At 39.5% G+C, this 25,122-nt stretch overlaps 2 protein-coding genes across 5 annotated transcripts in view; one reads left to right on the top strand and one right to left on the bottom strand.

The window, feature by feature from the left end:
- LOC116254442 (midasin) overlaps positions 1-11,960 on the bottom strand; it is a 65,084-nt gene extending 53,124 nt beyond the window's left edge. For 2 of the 4 annotated variants that reach the window (XM_031629836.2, XM_031629839.2), the window contains exons 1-8: positions 11,748-11,960; positions 11,367-11,662; positions 9,344-9,422; positions 8,814-9,082; positions 8,513-8,704; positions 8,265-8,431; positions 580-692; positions 368-487 (exon numbers count right to left, since the gene is read on the bottom strand). In XM_031629836.2, coding sequence (XP_031485696.1) covers positions 368-487; positions 580-692; positions 8,265-8,431; positions 8,513-8,704; positions 8,814-9,082; positions 9,344-9,422; positions 11,367-11,662; positions 11,748-11,852 — 1,341 coding nt within the window. In that variant the 5' untranslated portion in view covers positions 11,853-11,960. The remainder of the gene's footprint in view (positions 1-367; positions 488-579; positions 693-8,264; positions 8,432-8,512; positions 8,705-8,813; positions 9,083-9,343; positions 9,423-11,366; positions 11,663-11,747) is intronic. The other 2 variants (XM_031629838.2, XM_031629837.2) reach the window with 2 other exon arrangements.
- Positions 11,961-17,298: 5,338 nt separating this feature from the next.
- LOC116254845 (uncharacterized) lies at positions 17,299-18,328 on the top strand. The gene is made up of 2 exons (XM_031630451.2): positions 17,299-17,493; positions 17,578-18,328. The coding sequence occupies exons 1-2, from the start codon at positions 17,404-17,406 to the stop codon at positions 18,043-18,045; spliced, it is 558 nt and encodes a 185-aa protein (XP_031486311.1). The 5' UTR covers positions 17,299-17,403; the 3' UTR covers positions 18,046-18,328.
- The last annotated feature ends 6,794 nt before the right edge of the window (positions 18,329-25,122 follow it).

Below are 25,122 nucleotides of genomic sequence, written 5' to 3'. Positions count from 1 at the left end.
CATGAAACTCAATGATCCTTTTGTTCAGAAAGAGCAACAAAGGGTGGATATTCATTACGCATATTTTTTCAGCTGTCATGCAGTAGATAACATATTCCTAGCTGAAGAAACACAACAGATGATATTGTTTGTGCACTTCAGAGAATAATCTAGCTCTTGGTAGGCTCCCAGTTTGCGTGTTACCATTATAAAAGCTGAATTTTCATTATTGAAATTTCTTGGAAACTTCCCAAATCTGTAGAATTATTATCAGATATTAATAAAGCACTCTGCCAAAAAAATACATCAGAGCTTAATAGAGTTGCTAGTCCAGCAAAACAAAGTATAAGATTTCAAACCTCATGTAGTGGAAAGAACTGAAAATTACCTCCACTTGACTGCCAATGAATAAATTTCGACTCTCTAACAATGGTGCAATAACAGACAGAATCTCTGATGGTGCTTTGTCAATATCTTCAAATACAACCCAGAACCCATTGAGGACAGCCTATCAGGCAAGCACGAAGGGTTGCATGATTGAGGACCCAAATTGTGATGGCAAAGAAAATGCAGGATACCAAACTATCATAAAATACAGACCTGAGTGAGTGAACCAGGTTGCCACTTGAACTCACCCGGAGACTCAGTGCATACATAACTTCCAAGCAATGTTTTTACATCCATCTGATCATCAGTATAAATAAAAAGGACATCTGCAAAAGAGTTTAAAATAACAGATTGTCAACAACCCTCTAAATATAGAGATAGTCAGTTGTACACCACTAGAGTGTTAATTTACAAAAGAGCATTACACTAACCCAAAAAAACAATGACCAGCAAACTTTCTTGAGACTGATGTCAAAGTTCCTCAAGTTATAATCCAAAAATTTTTTACAAGGCAGGTTAATGTTTCCCTCGAGAAGCAGACATAAGTATGTGGAGATGAAATACTGAATAAAAATAGAAGCATTCCAGTGCCTCAGATACACATAAATTACACCGAGGCTTAAAATTTAGGTATGCTTGCTTCAAAAATCTTACCTTGCCCAATGATCTGATCCAAGGAAAGGAAACAACAATTTTGGTGTTGCTTAGATCGCCAAGGTTTCATTTTTTAATAAGACAGCTTGCCTGAAGAAGGTAAAGGCTCTAACGCCCATGGTCTTCTTCAGAGAGAAGGATGGAGCCTTCCAAATAGTGGAAGAACCCTCAGAAATGGAAGAAAGATAATCACATCTAATTTCCAAATGAACTACTATTATCATATATACAGCAATAAAATTTCCTCTGCTGACCATAAAACTTGCCTATTCACGATGAGCACATGGCAACCCATTTTTCTGCCTTAAACGTATCTGCTCACCATTCAAGAGCATTTTCCTTGCACATTTTCCAAAAAGAGAAAGACGAAAACCTCAGCAAGGGTATACAATGGTCAAAAGTATATTTAGACAAATTAAGTACTTACAAATATTTTATATAACTCAGAGGCATGCTAATTCAAGCCATTGCTTCCTTTTTCAACTTTACTGGAGTGGAATAAAGCCAGCTCAATGGTAAGGAACCCGGTCAAGGGTTTCCCTAACAAGAGGCTGAATGAATTAGCCACTCTTGACTTGATGAGCCAATCTTTCCTTCTCCTCATTCAGTTAATTTAATCTAGCTCCTTATTTATGGGAAGAATATGAGTGATGGGGTTAGAGAAATAAAGAAGATCCAAGTAAATACAAGCAATGATCAATCTAAGAAGAATGGCCCCACAAACACATTCATAAAAGAGTGAGGACCTGTATCTACAGCTCAACACTTCGGATACAAGTGACACATGGCATGGCACAATCCCAAGAATTTCACAGTCTCATCTGGTGTGGTCAACAGACCAATGAATTTCTTTTTCCAACTTTGGCTGAGCCAAATCCCATTTGTTGCTCTATTGTCAACCTTCTAATATTCTTTTTCTTCAAATTAGCACCGCATGACATTCTATCTTTGACCCTACCATAGGGATTTATATAAATAACATTTTTCAGCTAGGGAGAATATAACATATCTAACAATCATTTAGGCATGCATTATTTTATCATCCATTAACAATTGTCTATGTAGAAACACGAACAAGGAGAGGAAGAAAACGACGATCACGATGTAACGTGGAAAAAACCCTCAACTAGAGGGAAAAAAAACCACGGATGAGGAGGAGCCGGTGCCCACTAGCCGCCAGACTCTCTCTCTCTAAGATTTCATTAACTCCAAAGATTAGGGTTACAATGCTATAAGTATGCCCTAATAAGGACATACTGGATCGGGTCCAAATCTTGACCCGTATACCAATAACCTTCAACACTCTCCCTCAAGTTGGGCATACATATCAAACATGCCCAACTTGGATATATTTCTCTCAAATGAAGTTGAAGATAGAGCTTTCGTCAGAACATCAGCGGTTTGGTCTTCAGACTTCATGTAAGGTAAGATCAACTCTTTAGCATCAATCCTTTCACAGATGAAGTGACGATCAATTTCAACATGCTTTGTTCTGTCATGTAGAACAAGGTTGTTGGCTAAGTTGATAGCAGACTTGTTGTCACAGTACATCTTTATAGGTCCTTCAATCTCTATTCCAATATCAGTCAACAATATTTTCAACCATAGTAACTCTGACACTCTCATAGCAACGGCTCTATATTCTGCCTCTGCACTAGACCGAAAACATACATCCTGTCTCTTACTCCTCCATACTACAAGGTTTCCTCCTAAGTAGACACAGTACCCTGTAGTAGACCGTCTAGTATCAGCACAACCTGCCCAGTCTGCATCAGAATACCTCTCGATCTCAACAGTCTCTTGTTTCACATACAAGAGTCCCTTGCCAGGATTTCTCTTCAAGTAACATAAAACTCTGTCCACAGCCTTCAAATGTGCATCAGTAGGTGCATGCATAAATTGACTCAATACATTCACCGCAAAGGTAATATCTGGTCTCGTGAGAGTAAGATAGATCAATTTCCCAACCAGACGTTGATAACTTCCCTTAGCTTCTTCACCGAGCAGCTCTCCATCTCTAAGTCTCAACTTGTGTCCTATGTCAAGTGGGGTAGAAGCAGGTCTACACCCCAATTGACCAGTCTCTTCCAACAGGTCTAATGTGTATTTCCTTTGGTTTAGCACAAGGCCAGTACTAGATCTAGCAATCTCAATACCAAGGAAATACCTCAGCTTGCCAAGATCCTTGAGATCAAATTCTGTAGCTAGTAACCCTTTTAACTTGATGATCTCCTCCTCATCATTTCCTGTGACTATCATGTCATCCACATAAACAAGTAGAAGAGTGACCCTGCCCTCTTTTTTCTTCACAAATAGAGTGTGATCTCCATTCCCTTGTTTGTACCCATGATGTTGCATTACTCGTCTCAGTCGTTCGAACCATGCTCTGGGTGACTGCTTGAGGCCATATAAGGCCTTTTTCAGCTTACAGCACTTCTCTGGTTCTTCATATCCTGGAGGCATATGCATATAGACTTCTTCTTCGAGGTCACCATTGAGGAAGGCATTCTTAACATCTAGTTGGTACATTTTCCACTTCTTCATCACAGCTAGGGATATAACAACTCTAACTGTCTTCATTTTCGCAACAGGAGCAAAGGTCTCCAAGTAGTCAATTTCATATTTTTGGCTAAACCCCTTGGCCACAAGACGAGCTTTATATCTTTCAACACTTCCATCTGGTTTGTACTTAATGGTATACACTCATTTGGATCCAACTAGGTGAGCCGTCTCAGGAATCTTCACAACTTCTCATGTCATGTTTCTTCTCAAGGCTTCCATTTCTTCTTCCATAGCATCAGCCCACTTGGAATCACTTTGAGCTTCAGCAACGGTCCTGGGAATCACAGCCAAGGAAAGAGAAGAAACAAAATACTTGTAGTCCTTGCCAAGTCTGGAATAAGATACAAAATTACCAATAGGGTGTTGAGTACATGACCTGACACCCTTTCTCAGGGCAATGGGAAGATCTTCATTTTTCTTTTCACCCTCATCTTGAGTCTTCAAGGTAGGACTTGGTTCATCCAAGGAAGGAGTGGCATTGGGATTGGCAGTAGATCTCGCACCACAAGTCACATCCTCTGTCCGAACACCTCGTCTAGAGTAGACCTGTCCAAACAAACGATTGCCTTCTTTCTCAATACCAGTGTCACACCCTTCCTCCTTCTCAGCCACATCAACAACAGTGAGAGGTTCTGCTTTCCTGTAGTCCAAAAAATCTGTAAATTGGAGTTTCTGACTCTGAGAATACTCTTCCCTAACCACAGACTTCTCCCCCTGAAGAGGATTCTCACCAAAGTAAGAGGCATGTTCCAAGAAGGTAACATCTCTCGTAACATAAACTCTACCAGTGAGGGGGTCAATACATCTGTATCCTTTTTGAGTACGGGAATACCCAACAAACACACCTTTGATAGACCTGGGATCAAGTTTTTTAATATTGGGGCTGTGATTATGTATAAAACACACACAACCAAAAACACGAGGAGGAAGTAGAAATGGTGGACGACTGCCAGGAAGTAATGAATGGGGAGTCCGACCATTCAGAACACGACTGGGCATGCGGTTGATGAGATACGCACTAGTGAGGACAGCATCACCCCAATAGTGTTTGGGAAGATTTCTCTGAAACAGAAGGGCCCTGGTGACATTAAGAAGCTGGCGATTTTTTCTTTCAGCCACTCCATTTTGTGGAGGGGTATAACTACAATAAGTCTCATGAACAATCCCCCTTTGTCGAAGAAAATCCTCAACAGAAAATCCTCAACAGACTGACACATATACTCACGGGCATTATCGGACTTGAAGGTTTTAATATTGCCACCATATTGAGTGTGCACAAGAAGGATGAAAGTCTCTATGATATGAGGAACCTCACTGCGATCTTTTAACAAGTACACAAAGGTAGCCCGAGAGTAATCATCAATAAAAGTGATAAAATACTGAAAACCTTGACGGGTATGAATTCCCGAAGGCCCCCACACATCCGAGTAAACCAAAGAAAAAACTTCATTAACACAACTAGTAGAAACAGGGTACGAAGCCCTCACATGTTTGGCAAACTGACACACATCACAAGAAATCAAAGACAAGTTCAAAGAAGAACACAAAGCGGGAAACAACTGTTTCAAAATCCCAAAAGGTAAATGCCCAAAACGTTCATGCCAGTACAAAAAAGACTGAAGACAATCTTCTCTCCGTTTTTCTGTCTTGCTAATGGTTGTCATAAGAGTTGTAGCCACATGCATGGGAAGACGGTATAGGCCATCAGACGCCAAATCAATCCCAATCCGCTTCCCTGTCACCAAGTCCTGCAAAACACAACGGTCGGTAGAAAAAACAAGTTCACAGTTCAGCTCTTGTAAGTTTATTAACTGACAAGAGATTTAAGGGAAACTGGGGAACATGTAATGCTCCCCGCACATGAAATTTGTCCAACAAGGACAGAGTCCCTTCGCCTGCCACAACAGTAGATGAACCATCTGCGAGAGAAACTCGTTCTCTTCCCGAAGATAACTTATATTCATGAAACAATTTTGGGTTACCTGTCATGTGGTGAGTGGCACCACTATCCACAATCCATTCCCCCACAGAAGAGTTACTTGTATCGCCAATAACTGCAAGAGCTTGATTAGCCTTTGTCTCATCAGGTGTCGCGGCCTGGTTGACATCGATCCGACCCAAGTAGGCCCTCAGTTCACGAAGCTGGACAGCAGAAATGGAGACTTTTTCTCCACTGGATTTTTGCACCTCAGACATAGGCGTCCTCCCAATAGAAGACCTCCCTTTGTTTCCCTTCTTCTCTGGATGAAGATCCCAACAATAATCCACAGTGTGACCAGTCTTCTTGCAGTGAGTGCATCTGCGAAGGGATCTAGACGGGCCGCCAGGACCACGACTCACAAGAGCGGATCTCTCATGATAGGGCACAAGTTCCCTCTTCCCCTCATTTGTAACAAGCCTTCTCTGTTCTTCCGCTTCAACACAGGAGTACACATCTTCAATACTGGACACCTCTCCTGAATTCAGAATCTGGCTTCTAACACCTTCAAACTCATCATTTAAACCTGCTAAAAAGAGGAACACCCTGTTTTTCCATTCCTGAGCAACATAAAGTGCCTGATCTTGGGGACAATGCCAAGGAATATCAGAATGATAGTCAAGCTCTTCCCACTTGGCTTTCAAAGCCCCATATTACTCTGCAACAGAAGAGTTCCCTTGTCGAATGTCATAGACTGTCTTCATTATTTGGTAAGTACGAATTGTCGTTTTCTTTTGGTCATACATTTGCTCTAGGACCACCCACATGTCTCTAGCAGTCTTCTTCTGAAGGATAAGGGGCTGAATATCGGCGGAGACGGAGTTGACAATCCAAGTTTTCACTTGATTATCCTCAAGAAACCAAGTATGCCACACACCACTTGTTCTTGCTGGTTCGGGGTTGCTCCCATCGATATAGGCCATCCGACCACGGCCAGCAATCCCCATAGTCATAGCAGGCGACCACGAGAAATAGTTCTCCTTTGTAAGGCGAAGAGTGATGACCTGCATGGGAACATTCTCAGTTCTAAAAGCCCCAATTTCAGTTTGATTTGTGTTGATGGTTGACGAGGAAGAAGCTGCCATAATCACAGACCAGTCTAGCAACGGGCACGGGCAGCGGTAAAACACGAGAGGCACCAGCGGAATACCAAAGGGCGACGTCCGGTCGGCAGCAAGGGCAGCGACAGAGAGCAAGTCTCGGCAACAAGGGAGACAGGAAGCAGCAGCACAACACAGCACAAAAAAAAAAACAGATAGGCAGGGAGCAGGCAACGGACAAAACGGAGGAGAACGCCGAAACCTCACTGGCGGTAGAGACAGCAAGAGGGCAGCGCCGGAAAACCGAGAGAGCGGCGTTGGGTGGGTTGCAGAACCAGGCGGAAGCAGAGGGCGGCGCTAGGTTGCCGAAAAAAGGGCAACGCTGGGCGATGCGTCGGGTGACAGAAAACGGAAGAGAGGGACGCCGGAAAAAGGGCCAGAACCTGAGCAGCGCTGGGCAGGTCGTCGCTGGGTGGAGGCGTCGGTTGCAACGGGCGAAGCTCGGGCACAAGCGTCGGGCGCAGGCGTCAGGTGCGTGCGATGAACAGTGTCGGGCGAATCCTCCTCCAACACGAACAAAAGACAGATGACCAACCAGTAACGCCGGAACTTCACGGCTCTGATACCATGTAGAAACATGAACAAGGAGAGGAACAAAACGACGATCACGATGTAACATGGAAACAACCCTCAACTAGAGGGAAAAAAACCACGGATGAGGAGGAGCCGGTGCCCACTAGCCGCCAGACTCTCTCTCTAAGATTTCATTAACTCCAAAGATTAGGGTTACAATGCTATAAGTATGCCCTAATAAGGACATACTGGATCGGGTCCAGATCTGGACCCGTATACCAATAACCTTCAACAGTCTACCGTAGAAAGCCAAATTTTTCTATAGACTAGAAAACAACCCCAAGCAAAGGTGATGCAGAGCAGGACCAGACACATCACTCTCCCGGTTCCAATTCCCCGCCTCAGGTCCCACCTTTGGGCGTCAGTGCAGATCATGAGTTTTCAACAGTGGAATCCCCTGTGGACCAGGAGCATAGTCGAGAGGAGGTACCCCTACGTAGATACTCGAGACGCACCAAGGGTTGAATTGTAATTTTGGTTTACATATATTGTTTTGAGATCCATTATGTAAGTATGTTCATTTTTTATCTATGTGGATCCATTCGGATTCGGGGTATTTGTTCAGGACCCGACCCATTGCTACTCTCGTCCATATAAATGGGCAACGATTTGATTTTGGATGATACGTTGAAGTCGAAAGAAAAAGAAAGATGTTACTTTGTTTGAGTTGTTTCCTCATCTACTTTGTTGTCACCTAGTGTAACTACTTTAGCTTTAGAAAGTTCGAATTTCTATTCTTCAAGTTTCGACTTGCATCAAAAGGCCACGAAGACACATCACATGGAATTAAACAAACTACGAACTGATGCAATTTAGGAAAGTACAAGTAGAAAGCAAACTACCACTCGCAACTATTATGAAGACAAAAAAGGATGTAAACTTAGAATATAAGAAAAGTTATAATTTGATCCAAACAACAAAGCACACTTGAATGTTTGTCCAACACCTTACCAGAAATCTATGAAATGAAAAAACCAGAAAGAACCTAATCAATAAACAAACTTCAGAGGCGGATGAAAACAGAAGTAAACCTCTCTTGCCAGCAACTCGTGCCATTTCATTAATTAAAGCAGTCTTCCCTGAACCTATAGGACCATGGAGAAGAACGGGCCATTCTTGACTTAGTGCCAGCAAAGCCGAGTCAAAACTCCTTTTCATGGTTGAAGTTAGGATGAACGGCAAGATTGTGTTGCTGAAACTTGAGAAGGAAATATTTTAGCATGAGGGCTTCGATATACGCAAAACATCACCTAAAATGCATCCAAAAAGAATGATATACCGTCTATTTTGAGTGATACCCACTCTTAGGATATCATGGCCGTGGCCGTCTGATGTTATCAGAGAGTTGTAAAGAGAAAGCTTATCACACAGAGTATCGTTGTCATTTGAGGTCCCCGTGTCCTCCTCTTTGTTTTCTTCCATAAGCCATCCAGCCTTTTCAATTGAGATATCCTGACAAAAATCCTCCCAACTGCCAAAATAAATTTCGCCCCAGATCAGATTTTTTATGCAAATAATCATAACTTCCATCTCCCAAAAATAATAAAAAAAGTCAAATATATTATTGAACATAAACCAACCGGAGAAAGCATCCAAGACCAATGTTGGTGGTGAGACCCAGGTTTTTGCTTGGTCTATCACTCATTCTCAGGATAACTGATAATACTTGTATGCAGCACCATCTAATGTCCAAAATTTCCTCCTCTGAACCTTCGCTTGGTTCAATGATTTCAGACCAATGAAGTAGGTCTTGGACACAAGACCAGTCCCATAGCCCAGAGAAAACATGAGGCTCTAGTTCAAGGAGGCGGTAGGATGCTCGAATGACATTTAGCAAGTGAGCTGTATCCTGGAAATGAAATTTTATAGATAGTCAAGTCATGCAGAAGTAGAAACACAAACAAATTTTTATTTTCCTCACTTGCATTTTTCCCTGAAAGGAATGGGACCAATGGATTAAGGATGCATGTATTATTCACAGCATGCTCCCCCAAGAATAAATAAATAAATGAAAAAGAAAAAAACATATACAGAAGAGAAGACAAGTCAAAAACAATGTTTTGCCAGTATCCTAAGAGAGGCCTCAGTGAACAGAAAGATAATAACAAACCTGACATGTAGCAGCAAAAGAACTTTGTCTGAGGCATTCAAAGGGAGGAGGAGCAAATTGGAAATAATTTAATATTGACCTACATCAAGTAAAAAAAATGCAGATAAGTATCTCAAATTTTATTAAAAAAATGCAGCAGAAAAAATCTTCCAAGAACCAGTAAGTTTCATCTGTACTCTCAGTGGGGGTAAAGAATCAAAAATAAAGAGTTCATTCCAACAGAGGGGAAAAAAACAGGCCAAGAACAGTACTACAGCATAAATTGTTGATAGTTCCTACAATTGTTCGCTAGGAGGAACAGGTATCGAACAACACAAATAGGGTGTTTTAGTAGCATAAATTGGACATTTCCATCTTCGCTTGCATAGAACCAATATAATATGGTAATTTGGTAGTAAACATTTGACAAGTCAAAACACCACCATCACATTTAAGGCTGCGAATACAGAGCATCAAGTGCCCTTTATCCTACAGGTGAAAACAAGAAAACACACGTACGCACACAAAAAAACACAAGGCCCATGATGCACTGATCATCCTCTCCATCATTATACGGTGTTGTTTTAAATGCCTGTTCTGTAACCCTCAGACTTCCAAGTTGTACAAGTTTCTTCTCTCTTTTGACATACCCATTAAAAGATTGTCCAAACTTTCATTAACATCTTCTCCTAATGATGTGGATTCCTTTCATCATCATTCCAACATGTCTCAACTAGAAGAGAAGCAATAACATACTTCTTACCAAACAGAAGCATGGTCCAAAGTGATTCTAATTTGATTTTCATGTTGACAAAGCAGGCTTCAACAATACCCATGCATCAAATACACATTGAAACCGATGCCAAAAATGCACATGTTGAACAAGCATGTCCATGAGTTTGAACAGGTCCACTACCCAAGATTGTAAGCTCAATAGCTCATTATATTTATTATTTATTTAACATGTAGGCTTGAAATCTGTATTTACATATGCCCTCCTATGACAGTTCATATTTCATACTTTTGAAACTGAACTTCAAAATCCATAAATAGCATATGTTTGAAATGAAGGGTACCATTCTTGGCCATAGGTTGCTAAAATACATTATTTGTGCAGTTATATTATTTTACCACTGTTTCACAGATTCTCCTCGATAGGTATAGTTTTATTACTAAAAGGAAACCATTCTATTCCTAATAAGATGAACGTCCTTCCATTTCTATTCTAGTCTAGGCAAGAAAAGCTGCAAGATGCTACTCTCCTTTTATGGAAAGGTTGCAAGCATTGCGCTCGAACATGACAAGTAGTAGCTTTAGCGGTTCTTTTATTCAATTACAGCACGGATTCCTCCTAGCCAAAGGATTTAGCAGTTGACACAAAGGAAAAAAGCATTCGCTATTTCAAATTGTATTAAAATTCATTGTTAATGCAAATAACACACCCAGGAATTGGACATCACATGCACACACACACACATAAATATGCAGAGTAACAGCAGATATAATTTCATCTCAAGAAATATATATGCAAAAAATAAGATTGAACGCCACTGAAATGAACGAAACATATAGACGGTTTAGCCAATGACATATGGACTGTTTTGCATCAATTTGGATATCCCCATTGTTTTGTATCGCAATGCCCCTGCAGCATCAACCAGTCGATGCATTCTTCCATTTCAGAAAAACATAACGGTGTTCAGAATTCATTTGAAGAACCGAAATAGTTAAACACCATACCAAACCCATGGAGAAACAGGACAAGTCCATCTCACGCCGTGAAGGAGACATTAAGCGGAACAGACTTGACCAGGGCTGCGTGCAGCTTCCTATGAGATGTCAATTCCGTTGCTTGATATCCAGGGCAAATTCAAATATCAGAAGAGACAACAAGAATTACTCGTTCAGGGTATGATAACCACAAAATGACAATTCAATTACGAGTGACTATTCAACAGAATACGGGGGGGACGCAGAACAGCGAAATACAAAGAACCTAATGAAAAAGTGTGATCAGGCCCGATGGGCAGCGAAAGAAGCCTACCCTAAGACGAATGGAGCCAATGCCAGGCTCCTTCCAAAAGCAAATACCGCAAACTCATGTAGTCGCAGGCTCCAACCGCTTCTAAAATAGAATTGGAACCCACGGCCCTCCCCGCCGTCGATATCCATCATCTCCCCCGAACGTTCATGCATAAGACGGAGAAGTTCAAGCACTCTGGCGACAATTCTTCGCGTGAAGGCCCGAAAGCATCCCAGTACAGGGAGTGTAAATTCCGGGTCCAAAAAGATATCCGTCACCGCTTCCAACACTTCCTCTTCCTCGAGCGACACCCCCTGCTAATAACACAATTATCTGATAAACATCACAAGAAAGAACGCCATGTCTGCCAAGAGGAAAAAGAAGCCGCAACCGTCCCAATACCTTCTGCAAGAGAGCAACGAATCTCTGATCGGATTGAAGAGGGACGCAGCGAGCGATTAGCCTGTCTAACGCTTTGCGGAGAAGACGACGCCGTTCGTCCGCCATTCCTAGACTCGGTTCTCTTCACTTCTCTTTGCTGCTGTAAGGAGTTCAAGAAGCGGAGGAGCTCGTTACGGTTCAGAGACGACGGACGTTGCTGTCTGGGTCTCTTTAGCGCGGGGCAATGCGCGGAGAGGGTTATTGGCGGTCTTTTTCTAAGGGTTTAGGGTTTTTAAGTCGGTGCCGTTTGAAGCTCATCCGGGCATCACTTTACCGGGCGCCAAGCCACTTTTGGAATTGTTCTCAGAGCTACCTCCGTTATCTGATATTTCCTTAACGCCACCTGTTCTTGTTTCGTGCCTACTAATCGGCAAAGGCGGAGGGAGGGGGGCCGTTGAGCCAAAGAAAATATATAATATATTGAAAATATATAATATATTGAAAAAATCAAATTATTTTTAGTTTGGTTGGACTTGTTGCTCCTTTTGATCCTATCCGTCGCTCCCCTTGACTCTACCTATCACTCCTCTTAGCTCAAATAGTGAATCGTTTGGCCCACTCCTAAAAAAATTCTGGTTTGGCCTCCACTAATACGCGCAAGATCAGAAAGTGTTGGACCTTTCCAACAAAAAGTAGTTGGGCATTAGGAAGACAACGGAAATGACATTTTAATCGATTAAAATTTTAATCTAAAAAACGATGCTTAAGTTGGGTACTTATCTGTAAATTGTTAACAACAACACCTCTCCTTAGAATATTTGAAAACATGTACCGTATTTTTTAAATTATCAGTCGGATTAAAAATTTCCCTCCAATTTTAGAGTCCAAGTTTACTTTGTATACAGAGCTCAATACCAAGTCCACCTAAGTCGGGCCAATAATTTATTTTTAACAATATTTAATTTAAAATATTTGTTTTTGTTGTATTTAATCATCTTGATATATTATATTTTATTATACTTGGGTCAAGCTGTCGAGCTACCGCCCATCCTGAGCTCCACTTTTTAAGTCAGCTCGATGCCCGAATATATCTAGCTACTTATTTTACTTTGAATATGCTTAAACATATCTGGTAGAGAAATTTGAATCTCATTGTTATTTTAATAAAATTCTATATGTAGTTTCATAATTTAATATTTCAAATGCGAGTCCAAGGTTTGATAAGGGTGAGATAAACAATCAATTGTTAAAAGCAAAGGTACAAGTCTGGTCTGAACTAGAATCTAATTACATACTGTCTGATTGAATTGAGTTATGAGAATACTGGATTCGACCTGAATCTGAATCATTTATTTGCTCGGGGGCGGAGGGAAGCGGGCCTCACTTCAATTAATGAAAAATAATTTTTTTACATTTAAAAAATATTTTTTAATTGCGTAATGTATTTTTTGTATTAGAATTCAGTTTGGCCCTACCCTAATCGAGAGGTAGAGTGCCGGCCCACTCCTAAACAAAATCCGGACTCTGCCCCTGTATTTGCCTGCACCATATTGATAGCCGAGTGAATGGTCAAGATTTATGGGCGACTCATCCAAGGTGGTACCTGATAATATTTCGCACCTTCACGTATACTGCTCATTGGTTACTACTGCTTGAAGCATGTGGTGAATATTAGATTTGCAAATGGTTCGTACTCGGATCCATTAATTCCATTAAAATTTGGATTCGAATTCGTATATTTGCTACGCATAAAATCCACAAATTTCCAATCCTAAACCTTCTCTATTCCCAATTCATAACACATGTTCTCAGAATACCTGATCGAATAACACAATCTTCTGGTGACGCGGAACATGATGTGATTGTAGAAGGTATTCTCAAGTTCAACTACCAAATCTTTGTCAAAATCATATCACATTTTACAAGGCAAAAATATACTGTTCATGAAATATGTATTATGCAAATATTTATTCCAATAATACAATGTAATGTTTTTCGTATGAAACGTCTCTTTATGAGGACTTTTGGCATTAATGGGAACAGGTTGTCACTGTTCCGTTGATTCAACGTAGTTTGTTGTTCCGTGGATTCAACAAAGTTTGCTTCAAATGAATGAAGCATTATGTTATAGTGTTTTATGGATCTACCTTAATTTGTATAACACGTTTATAAAACAATAACAACCTATTACTATTGTCGAACGGTCCTTTAAAAACACAAACCATGTGTCTTCTCCTAAGTTTCACGAGTTGGGTACCAAACGTGTACCCAGTATCCAACCAAACTACACCCTAGCTGAGGTCCGAAAATCAGGCACCGGTTGTCGGGCTGGTCCGGTTGGCCCGATATTTTATTTAATTTATACATTATTTTACATTTAAAATATGTTTTTAAATTTTAACGAGGTCGAGCCCTCGAGTAGTCAAGCCAAGCACGACTTCTAGCTCAAGTCTAACTCCTTATCGAGCAGGGCCAGCCCTGATGGCGAGCCTTAGTCAAGTTGAAGGCATTAGATCAAATCTCCAATCTACCATTCCTTCGCCTCAACTTGGCTTGGTAGTTGAAGCTCGCCATTGATTCACCACAAAGAATAAAAATCTACTTCCATTTTAAATGCCAATATCTCAGCTCTAGGCTAAGTGGTTAGCTCCTTGTAAGGTTGCTTGTCATATGTGACATTTTTTGTGGGCACACATTACATAGACAGTGCTGCATCTTGACAAGGTGTTGTACATGTGGCAATGCTGCATAATAAATGCCGCGTTGAGGTTCTTTGTTTGCTTCTCTCCACACATTGACAAAGTTCACTTCATATTGGCTATAAAACGAAACAATACAGTTTGCATCAACTAACATATTAACAAGATATATGGAAGCTTGATTGACGGTTTTTAATACGAAAGAACTACAAAATAACTGATTTTGGAAAGTCTGTCATAGTTACCAAGAACTCACCTTTCCTCAAGTACTTTTCCTTGCTTGTGAATTTCTTAGTACTTCATATTGCTATTTGTATCAAACTGTGATGATATAATAATTTCTGAACACTCTTTTCTTCCCTTTCACCATTTTTCTTTTCTTTGCAGCAAAGACTTAATGGTTTCCACAAGGTTGGCTAAATGCAACGACTCTGGTTAACCTACATATGGGCCCTGGTACGAAGAAAACCCTAAAGAGACAATGGAACTCAGAGCTAAGCTTGGGCACCGGGTCGGGCCGTCGTTGGGTACCTGGTACCCGGCTCGACTCATGTATGGGCCCGGGCCTTAAAAAATGAGACCCGGGCCAGCCCGGGTTGGCCCGATAAGCTCATATTGAGTTCGATAATGATTTTTTTATCATTATATATATATATATTATTTAAATTAATTATTTTTATGTATTATTTTATATTAAAAATCTTTTTTAAATGTAACGGGGTTGGACTCTGGTTTTTTGAGTCGGGCCAGGCCCGACCTGAGTTTTAGATGTCGGGCTGGCCTTACTGAGGGCTTTGGCTTTTCTAAGTCTCCCATTTTGGACTATGTTTCATTGGGTTTGAAATAAAAAACTATGAATCAAAATAAAAAGCTTCTCAAGCATATATCTCCAACCAAGGATAAACACTTAAGACAAAGGGCAGAAGAAAGGGGGGGCCTGCATGGTCTTTGACCCTGCCTCAAAAATTTAAAAAAAATGTTTAGATTTAAAATTTTAGAAAATTTTACTTGTTGTATATACAAAGTTTTACAAAATGATATTTTAGTCTGTGCCGAAATTTAAAAACTTTAATTCATCTAGCTCAACCCCCAACCCCTGCTTAAGAGTCCCATTTTGTGATAAAGTATGATAGCACCTAACAAAAAAAAAGTTAAACTAACTATTCTTTTGCAGCTGTTTCACTATGTCAGAAAAATAATGTTATTTCCTCTTCTTATATTGACAACAAGAAAGCTCGCCTACCTTAATAGCTAATCTCATGTGCAGAATCATAGAAACATTAATTTGAACTCCAAGAAAGGATGAATCCTCCAAACTTTTGTTTGGGGCACCAACTCACCAACCTCTTTATTGCAAAAACTATTTTCATCTTACAAGGAAAAGATGCCTTTCCTTTGTAAAGAAAAAGTGGAAATTTTCCCTTGAGTATTTATTGTTTGTGAAACCAACCCCTTGAATATTTTAAATATTTGAGGAGGCCTCCAAAAAATCCTCAAACCCTGACATTTGTGTGCATGTGTGTGTTTTTGCATGCGCTTATGCCCTAGGGCATGCTGGTCCAAAAGAAGGACCAAAATTTTTTCGAATCTATTGATTCTCCGATACATCAAACTAGTATGCCCCGTCACCTTATAAAGTGTATTTATGTCACTTATTTTATTTTACACTTTATTTTGTCATTCCATAAAAGGTTCCCTGCTTTTTCATGAGGGACACTATGTTCATTTCCTGACCCGATAAATCAAAGAGTCTGGCTCGAGGCGGCTTGACACCCCAAACCTCAAACCCGAGTCCAAGTTCGGCCTGACATCCGAAACTTAAGCTCTTGCTCTACCCATTCATTCAAACCTGAGCTTCACTCGACTACATTAAACATATATATATATTTTATTATAAAATAATATATAAATATAATTAAGTGAACCAGTATTGCTACTCACGAAATTCTAAAAAAGGAAAACCGTTTTTTGAAGACAAAAATGAAAATAGAAAGAAGTGAAAAGCTTAGAAAAGACGTTTTTACATAATTACCAAAATGTCCTCTTTTTTCTTTCAGTGTACATGGGTTGCATGCACCTAATGGCACACACAACTCACTCTCCACAAAAGTGTCATCACAGAAAAGGAAAAGAAAGATACTGAACTGTCAAAAATCCTTGCAAACATGAAGTCCTTCAAGCGCTTATAGTGACTCGTTCCGATAATTTCCATTATCGTCGAGGAGAAAGAGACGCCAGCAAAGACAAACAATATTCAGACGTCCAAGTAATTGCGTTGATAATTGCACCATAATCAGATCTGCCCATGAAACACAATCGCCTGTTATTGTCCTTGATTCCTTTTCCCAGGCAAGACAATCCAAGATGACAATGGATCGCATTTCTGTCTGGCTTGAAATACATTATTTCACTTGTGAGAGACTCTAAGAAGGACACCCGTGAATAGTCTGACACTAAAGAGCACGGTGCAGTTCAATTAAAGATAAAACATAAAAGAAAAGTAATGTTGTGCAGATGTTTATGTTAAGAATGTGTTTAATCATATAGAAGTTAACCAGTGAGAATCTACATAAAAGTTATGTTTTCTACGTTTATGTATAAGATTTTCTGTAATCCAAAAAGTTTGAGGAATGTTCTGAAATTCTGAGATGCACATCAAACCAACACAGTTTTTATGTGAACTATTAAGAATAAAGAGTACATGGATACAATTAGTCCTGTGAAAACAGGATCATAAATGTGAAAAGCAAGCTGGGTATTACACCTCTACGTCCCAAGAAAATGTATCTTGTTTGCCATGGAAAGTAATCCTCACCTCACACGTAAATTACTTTCACATGAAACCAATTCCAACCAAACGCCCTCTTCCATTAGGACCGACCGGTCTTTTCCTTTTAAAGCTTTCAAAAGCAGAGTTCGTTACAAAGCTCTCTCCCTCTCCCTCTCTCTCTCTTCCCCTGGAGACACCAGCGAAGAAGATGGCAGCAAGATGCCCTGTGTTCCCCATTGCGCAGTCCTCCTGCGAACTTGGGGACTACGATTTTGATCCTCAGATTCAGTACCTCAAGGTCATTCTCCTTCTTCTGTTTCTTCTTCAACTGCTCCGCATATTTCTTGTGTACCCATGTGTTCTCCTTCTCTGAATGTAACAGGTACTCGAAGAGGCAAGAGAACACCGGAGAGGGCTGCCGTTATCCAAGAGCCACGTCCATACAAATTCTCCAAACAAGAACCAGAAGCAGCAGAACCGACAAAGGGAAGAGGCCGAAGAAGTGACCAAGAAGAAGGGCAGCAAGAGGAGGTGGTGGAACCCGGGATCCCTGTTCTTCTGGAAGACGAAGCGGTTGGAGCCCCAAATGTCATTGCCATCGTCCCACCCGATGAAAATAGTAACTCTTGGTGGTTCTTTGCCGCCCGTGAGATCGTATTCTGGCCCCATTTATGGTTCCGCCGAGTTGCTCCCTTCCAGAAAGAGCCTGCCGGCGACTCCAGTTCGCAGGGGAGGGAGGGGAGAGGATGAAGAGGTGCTCAACGTCCCGTACCTGAGCCTCAAGGAGCTTAATATGGCTCAACACCACCGTCGATTCTCCACCTCCTCCCCGATCTATTTGGTCACGTAGCACTTCTGCCGTTTTCGTGCTCCTCTTTCTTCATTTCTCTGTTGGTTTCTTCTCTTGTTGGTCAAAAGGCCAACAGAAGCGAGATGGGTATCTATGTTCCTCTTCTTGCCTTCAAATTTCTTTGAGTTGAATGCTTCTTTTATGGGCATGCTGTAGTTTTTCTGCCATTTCTTGCACCCGATATTGAGAGGAAATGAAACCAGAAGTTGATGCTTTCCTTTTTCCTCTGAACAAGACAGAACAAATGAAATGTGAAGAGGGGACAAATTTTAGACAGGTCTCACTTTGGCTATTCCATGTACTTTCTGTAATTTTCTGACTCCCCTCTTTTGCTGGATGACCTACTTGACTTGGTGATAATTCTAGTCATATCTTACTGAGACATCAACTGTATATTGGGCCCAAAGCTTGCTTAAACAGATCTGTATCCTTTTCTTGTTTGTGTTTCTTCTGGGATGCAACTCTGCTCATCTGAATCTCATTAAGCTGGACATGTTTCCGACACCTCTGTAAGTCCGTGCATTAAATCTGAAAGAAGTCCGTGTCCCTCACAGGGATCATACTATGAAATACATTATTCTCCAACTCGATGCACACATTCTTTAGCTCTCCTTTCTTTTTTGCAATCAAATTATGTCCACAGAGGCACACCTCAAATGTTGAGTTTTTTTTTTTTCCCTTAAACTGATAGGTCCCAACTCCTAAGTCTATTCCCCATAGCTGGGTAGGTGCAAGGAGCTCTGGGGTTCATTGTCAACTCTATTCAAACTTGAAGATTTTAAGAGGATTTCCTAGCTATATATTTACATACACCATTAACAAGGGTGATCATGTACAATATCCTTTGTGTTTAGAGGGCTTTTTCTTGGGTAGACTTGGTATCAGTCACTGCTAATTGGTAAGCCTTTAGATGACATATAAAACCCTTGAAGGTTAGTCTACTCATTGAAAATGTACAAACTTCGGCCTTGGAGTGACAGAAGCATTGTCAGTAAGACTCAACAGTCAGTCAGACTCAGTCACTCAAATTCGTAACTTTAGTCTGCTTTTCACCAAAAGGTTCTTGCACCAGATGGATGATCTTGATGGATGGACCAGATTGAGTCTCTCTCTCTCTTCTCGATGGATCAGATCGAGTCTCTTTCTCTCTTGATGGGCCATATTGACTCTTTCTCTCTCTCTCTCTCTCTCTCTCTCTCTCTATGTGGGCCTTTGGACAAGCGACAAAGTAGACCATAATGGATTTATGGGACCAGCATGGCCAATGTACCGAAATCAGAGGCAGGATACCCGTGCCTTGGTGGACAGGAGGCACCTCTCTCTCTCTCTTTTTTTCTTCCTTGGTCACGTTTGACGCTACTTTCTAAGGGGAAACAAGCCTTTTTGTGCATGCTCTTTCCGTGATGGCGTGGCACCAAGAGCGAGACCACATCTGCTTTTTTACTGTTTTCCAAATTTCCGTTGGTCTCTCTTTCTTCATTGATCGTTCATATTCAACATTTAGTGATGGTGAACAAGGAGCAAGTGCTAATCAGTTACTTGGGTGGTCTCCATAGCAGTTGCAAGTTGTAACATTTTTATATTTCTCTCTCTATCTTTCCAGTTGCTTGCTTGTCTCCGCAATAATTGGTAGGTTCTAAACTTCTCTCTCTCTCTCTCTCTCCCCCTCCCTATATATATATATATATATGCCGGAAGAAAAGGTAAAGGATAGAAGAAAAGGTAAAGGATAGAAGGGTATCATAATGAGAAAAACTTTTATTCAGGAGGAGAGGAGATCCACTCCAGCTTTCCTCATCATTTCTCTGTCAAAAAGTATCGCCTGCTCTCGTTTCAGAAAAGATATATATATTATGAAGTAACTATACTGGAGGAATGTGGGCAGCGCTGTCAACGGAGATGTGCCACATTGGGCTTTTTTTCATTATGCTCGTCTCACCACGACATTGGAAGCCGATTCATGTGTTCATCTTCTTTATTCGGATTCAAGAATGCCAAACTTCGTATAGGGACAAACTCAGTGGCAGGCAGACCGTGATGATCGGTTCTTCCGGTCAAAATCCCTCTTGACTAGTGAGAGCTTCACACCTAGAAATACTCACAGATTGCCACCAATCTTGGTTCTTCAGCTTCTTTTTCGCCAAAAGATATCACATCAACAAACAGTGGTGTGCCAATCAATGTGTACTGGACACACACATCATGCTTGAGATCGGTGAAGATAAATTGCAGTGAAGATAAATTGCAGCAAAATGGATTCCAAACCCGGTTGACATGTCTACTTGAGACAGTGAAGATAAATTGCATCAAAATCAGTGAGTTACTGTTACTAAAGATATTTTACAGTCAAGATGAACTGAATTTAAGGGGAGATTCATTTCATTGGTAACATTTTCCTTTATATCCTCATTGTGACTATTTAAAATTCTCTCAGTACGGTCGATAATAAATACTCAGTTGGCTCCTTAGCATAATTTAATGGAGGTAGGTACAAACTAAGGTTATGACTCATAAAAAGAAAAATATCCAAAAGTAAATATTTCAAAAATATTATTAATTACTGTTAAATAAACTTTTGAAAGAAACGTTATTAAATTTCTTAAAAGGAAAAACTTGGGTGACGTCTTTGAAGTTCCTACGGTTGAAATATTTCAGCCGAATTGTGGGTGGTGGCCTTTAAGAGGCTCACATGTTCACGTGGACATTGGCTGCTGTCATTAACTCATCAGATTTAATAGTTTAAACTGTGTGACCGATTTTCCCTGATCTTGTCGAATTTGGTACACATAAAAAATTAAAAACCCTAAAACATGTCCCAATTTTTTTATACGTTCCAATAAAGATTTTAATGATCTCCATGAAAGACCAAAAAGGTGTTTGAGTAACTTCATGGACCTAACGTCACAGGAGTTTTATATGTTAGAGGAAAGGCGAGAGAGTGGGCAGATCCACTTTGAGAGCCTGCTAGAGTGCAGCCCGTCTTTACCTCTATGTTCATAGAGGCATTATGAATTGGTAGGTCGGAAAATTACTTCTAATTGCTTGCTTTAACTGATCTAACAAAAGTATTCACCCTAAAATTACCTATGATCACACCTGAGATTCTCATTTTTATTCTTTTAAGCGGAAGCTCGGATCTAAGTAACAGAAATTTTAAGTTTTAACAAGAGTCGATCTTAGAAAACTTCTGATGGCACATTTTGGACAATACCTTCTATTTTGAAAAAAATTGTTTTCTTAACATTTTTTAAAAATTGGTTTCTGTGTTTGGATTACGCACCTTTTTGAAACTAAAACTCATTATTTTCTGAATAACCTGGGAGAGAAGCAGGCTGTCCAATCCATTTTGAAAACCTTTTTTTTTTAAAAAAAAAGGAGAAAACGAGGTGTTTAGTATCATCCAAATCTACTGAGAACATAAGAGAGGCACAAACTTTGTCAGAGCTCACTTTTTTTAGCCCATGTGGCCTTCCTATCTCCCTCGTAATGCACAAGTTTTTCAAGAGAAATAGATTACGAGTTTTCTTTATTTACACTTTGCTTTCTAAATAATCGGTGTCCTTTTCGATGATTTTAAAGCTGACGACATAAAGTGCTTGCCGTTCCGCATAGACTGAAGTTGTCAGCCCATGAGTCCGCGACAGACTCATTGCTTGTGAAAAACTCTACATAAATATATTTATAGTGTCACTTTTCAATTAAAATTTACATATTAAGGCTGCAATCAGCAAAATTTCTAGCTTTATCACTAGATTAAACTCAATAAAAACAACCAAATGCTTGCAAGTTTGCAACATCATGTGCCGCAGGAGAATCATATAATTGCCATTATCATTTTTTTACTTGTGAATTGGTGAATCTGCAGAATCACATAATCGGTAGTCTCACCGATTTGGCTCCTAAATCGCTTGGAAATTTTTTTCATCTTCACTCATCGATCGATCACTCTCCCTTTCTTTTTCTAAAGTATATCAAGAGAAGGGCCGTACCGATGCATAAATAATATTCTATCTAACAAATTTTGTCGTTCTACGACAACATTTAGTAAATTGAGTATGAATTTTAGTACGTGGAAGCGACCAGTCTCCGCCAGTGCACATGACCGAGATGCTTTCAAATGCTTTACAAGTAAAAACGCGTTTCTTTTGATTCCACCTAAGTGGCAAGGTACGCATCAGATCCTGTTGGTAATCCTTTCTTTGCCTGGTGTTTTTACAGGCGGTTAACAAGTATTTTATCATTTCACAATATTAAGGTGAAATACTCCGGCCCATTGGCTGGAGTACTTTATATATATATATATATATATATAATATATATATATATATATATATATAAAGATGATAGACATTTTGGTTCTATAATATTAATTCATTCTTTTTTTCCTTGTTTTTTGAAACAACCTTCACAAATAAGTTAGATGACTCTGGATAGCCAAAGTGACACATACGATCTAGAATTCTAAACTTTTAAAGCATAATTAGGTCTATCCACCTTCGCATTGAATGTTTGCCATTGAGCACTTAACGATGAAATGGAAAAGCAAAATAGTCATGACACGTTCTACACTTTCGAACATAGTTAGGTCTATTAGTCTTTCTATTCGTCTTTGCATTCAAGGTTTGCCATTGAGTATTTAATGATGAAAAAGAAAAGCAAAATAATTGTTATGCATGCCAGTAAAAGTTAGCATTTAATTTACCTAGCCTTCTATTTTTATTTCGTATATCATATCACATCATATAACGTTAACTTTTTTATGAGTTTCAATAGTTTAAAAGGGCATTGTCGCGATACGAAATGATGTGATGCTCATGGCGCCTTTAAAGATTCACTGACGCATTCTTAAAACAAATTTATGTCTTTCTAAATCCTGCTCAATATCCCAGCAAATTTACGGCCCAAAATTACCTCTCTCTTTCTCTATCTCAAAAGGCAGTTGGAATTGACAATATAGTCAATGTAAGACCCACCTTTTTTTTTTTAAGTTTTATTAAACATTTGGAACGTAAATTGTGGAGGAATCACAAATTAAAGATCAAATGATTTCTAACAAATATTTCAAACTGTCAAGTTTATCATGAAATATTCATGAAAAAAATAGAGATAAGGGCATACCTAACCACATTTTACAACAATTAACCTTTCCTTGAGGTAGTGTTTGATGGCCAGGAAATTTGGAATTGAAAATATATTTCTGGAAATATATTTTCTGGAATAAAGGAATGAGAAAAATCTTTCCGATTCTCATTTTGATGTGTGTGTGATAACTGAGAAATATATTTCTGTGTTTGATGATACAAAAATATATTTCTAGAAATATATTTCTGTGTTCGATAATAAGGAAACATATTTTTATATTTACATAATCTTTATATAGTTTCTTAAACACATAAATAAATAATAAACCATCTACGAAATCACGACCAGTGATAAAATGAACATGATCTTTACTAAGCAAGAGCTCCATTATCAAACTCAAATTTACTGACTGAGAATGTCATATAATCAAGTGTCAATTTTCATGTTCAAACTAATAAAATTCATATCCCAAAATAGCATGAAAGAAAGTTTAACCTTCCAAAGCAGCTCATACACATGTTCCATGGCACCGTTGATATGTTTCTCACAAGATTTTGGAATAAGAAAAACATATCATGGATGTCCTCATACGAGTTTGCATGGTCTAACAGACACAGGTATTTATGAATTTTTGACTAAAACACCATACTTTAGTAATCAAATTCAATGCAGAACCAGACATGTAGTATCAAATTGTAATAACACACTACATAGTCTGAAAGAAAGCTTACAGCCACCACAGCAGGAATGTATAGAACTTGACCTTGGCCCTTGAAGAACACAAATTGAAAAATCCAAATTGATCTTGTAAAGAGAATTCCAAATGATGCCACTGGCAAATAAAAAATACAATGTATATTACAAGATTCAAACCAATTCTCCTTGAATCAAATCAACAAATCACTAACAGGATTTTTAAGAAGAATTAACATAAAAGTTAACCAAGGAGATACTCTGATTAAAGTTAATGGAAAAGGCATTTCGTACAAACCTCTGTGCCAACAGGGAATGCAGCTATCCAACTGTAGCGACAGTTTATAATTTTCTAGCGACAGTTTCATGGTTGTTTTAGCTACTCATGTCAAATATTTAGCCATTCAATAAGATATGACAGTCCAATGATTTCTCTCTCTCTCTCTCTCTATATATATATATATATATATATATATATATATATATAATCAATTAAACTAAAAAAAATCAATTTGTCGCAACTTTTTTAGTGAGATCACGTAAATGATTTTAAATTTACAACCTCAGTTACAAAAGATGAGGCAATGAAATAGCCTGTAGCGTGCAATCAACTCGGAGATAATGTTTTTCTGCTTCAAACTTTTCCAACAAAACTTCTTAATTTATAAGCAAAGTTCAAGGTTCTGCTGAAATACAAATCAGACTTGATGAGCTGACGGGTTCTGATTGATGCTGCTGATGGCAGAAAATCAGCTGAACTCTGCAATTGATGAGGTTTCATCTCAGCTTAGAGCTGATGACACGACAAATGGTGCAACAACAGCTTCTGATGAAGTTGAAGCTGCTATATGATCACGATATTCGTTACATGAAAAGAAGAGGCATCAACATCAACTACTGTCATGCTTCTTAATGAATGCTTCTGATGAACACAGATTCAGATAAAATGAAGGCAAGTCTGCAGAACCGTGTGAAATAGGAGGCAGAAAACAAAACAACAAAAAGAAGTGAACAGATAAAAGGAAGGCAAGTCACGCACGCACGGACAGAAAACCAGAAAACAAAAAGAACAAAGATGGCAGAGCTAAATATCTGGAAAATCAACCAAAAATTTTAAAGCGGGAGAGAAGGGAACTGACCTTGGTGAAGGTATGGGAGAATGAGAGAAGATGAAAAATAGGTGACGGAGCAGGAGGAGCAGGGGAGGGAAAATCAATCTTCTCAGTTGTTCTTCTTCGTCTGTCAATCGACCCCAACTGCTTCAACGACAACAAAATCAAGCTATCTTCAACAACAGCAAAA

Source organism: Nymphaea colorata, chromosome 5, assembly GCF_008831285.2.
Source record: "Nymphaea colorata isolate Beijing-Zhang1983 chromosome 5, ASM883128v2, whole genome shotgun sequence".
In the NCBI taxonomy this organism is placed as follows: domain Eukaryota; kingdom Viridiplantae; phylum Streptophyta; class Magnoliopsida; order Nymphaeales; family Nymphaeaceae; genus Nymphaea; species Nymphaea colorata.
Note: the sequence above shows the minus strand (reverse complement) of the source record. Positions and strands in the feature narration are given on the sequence as shown.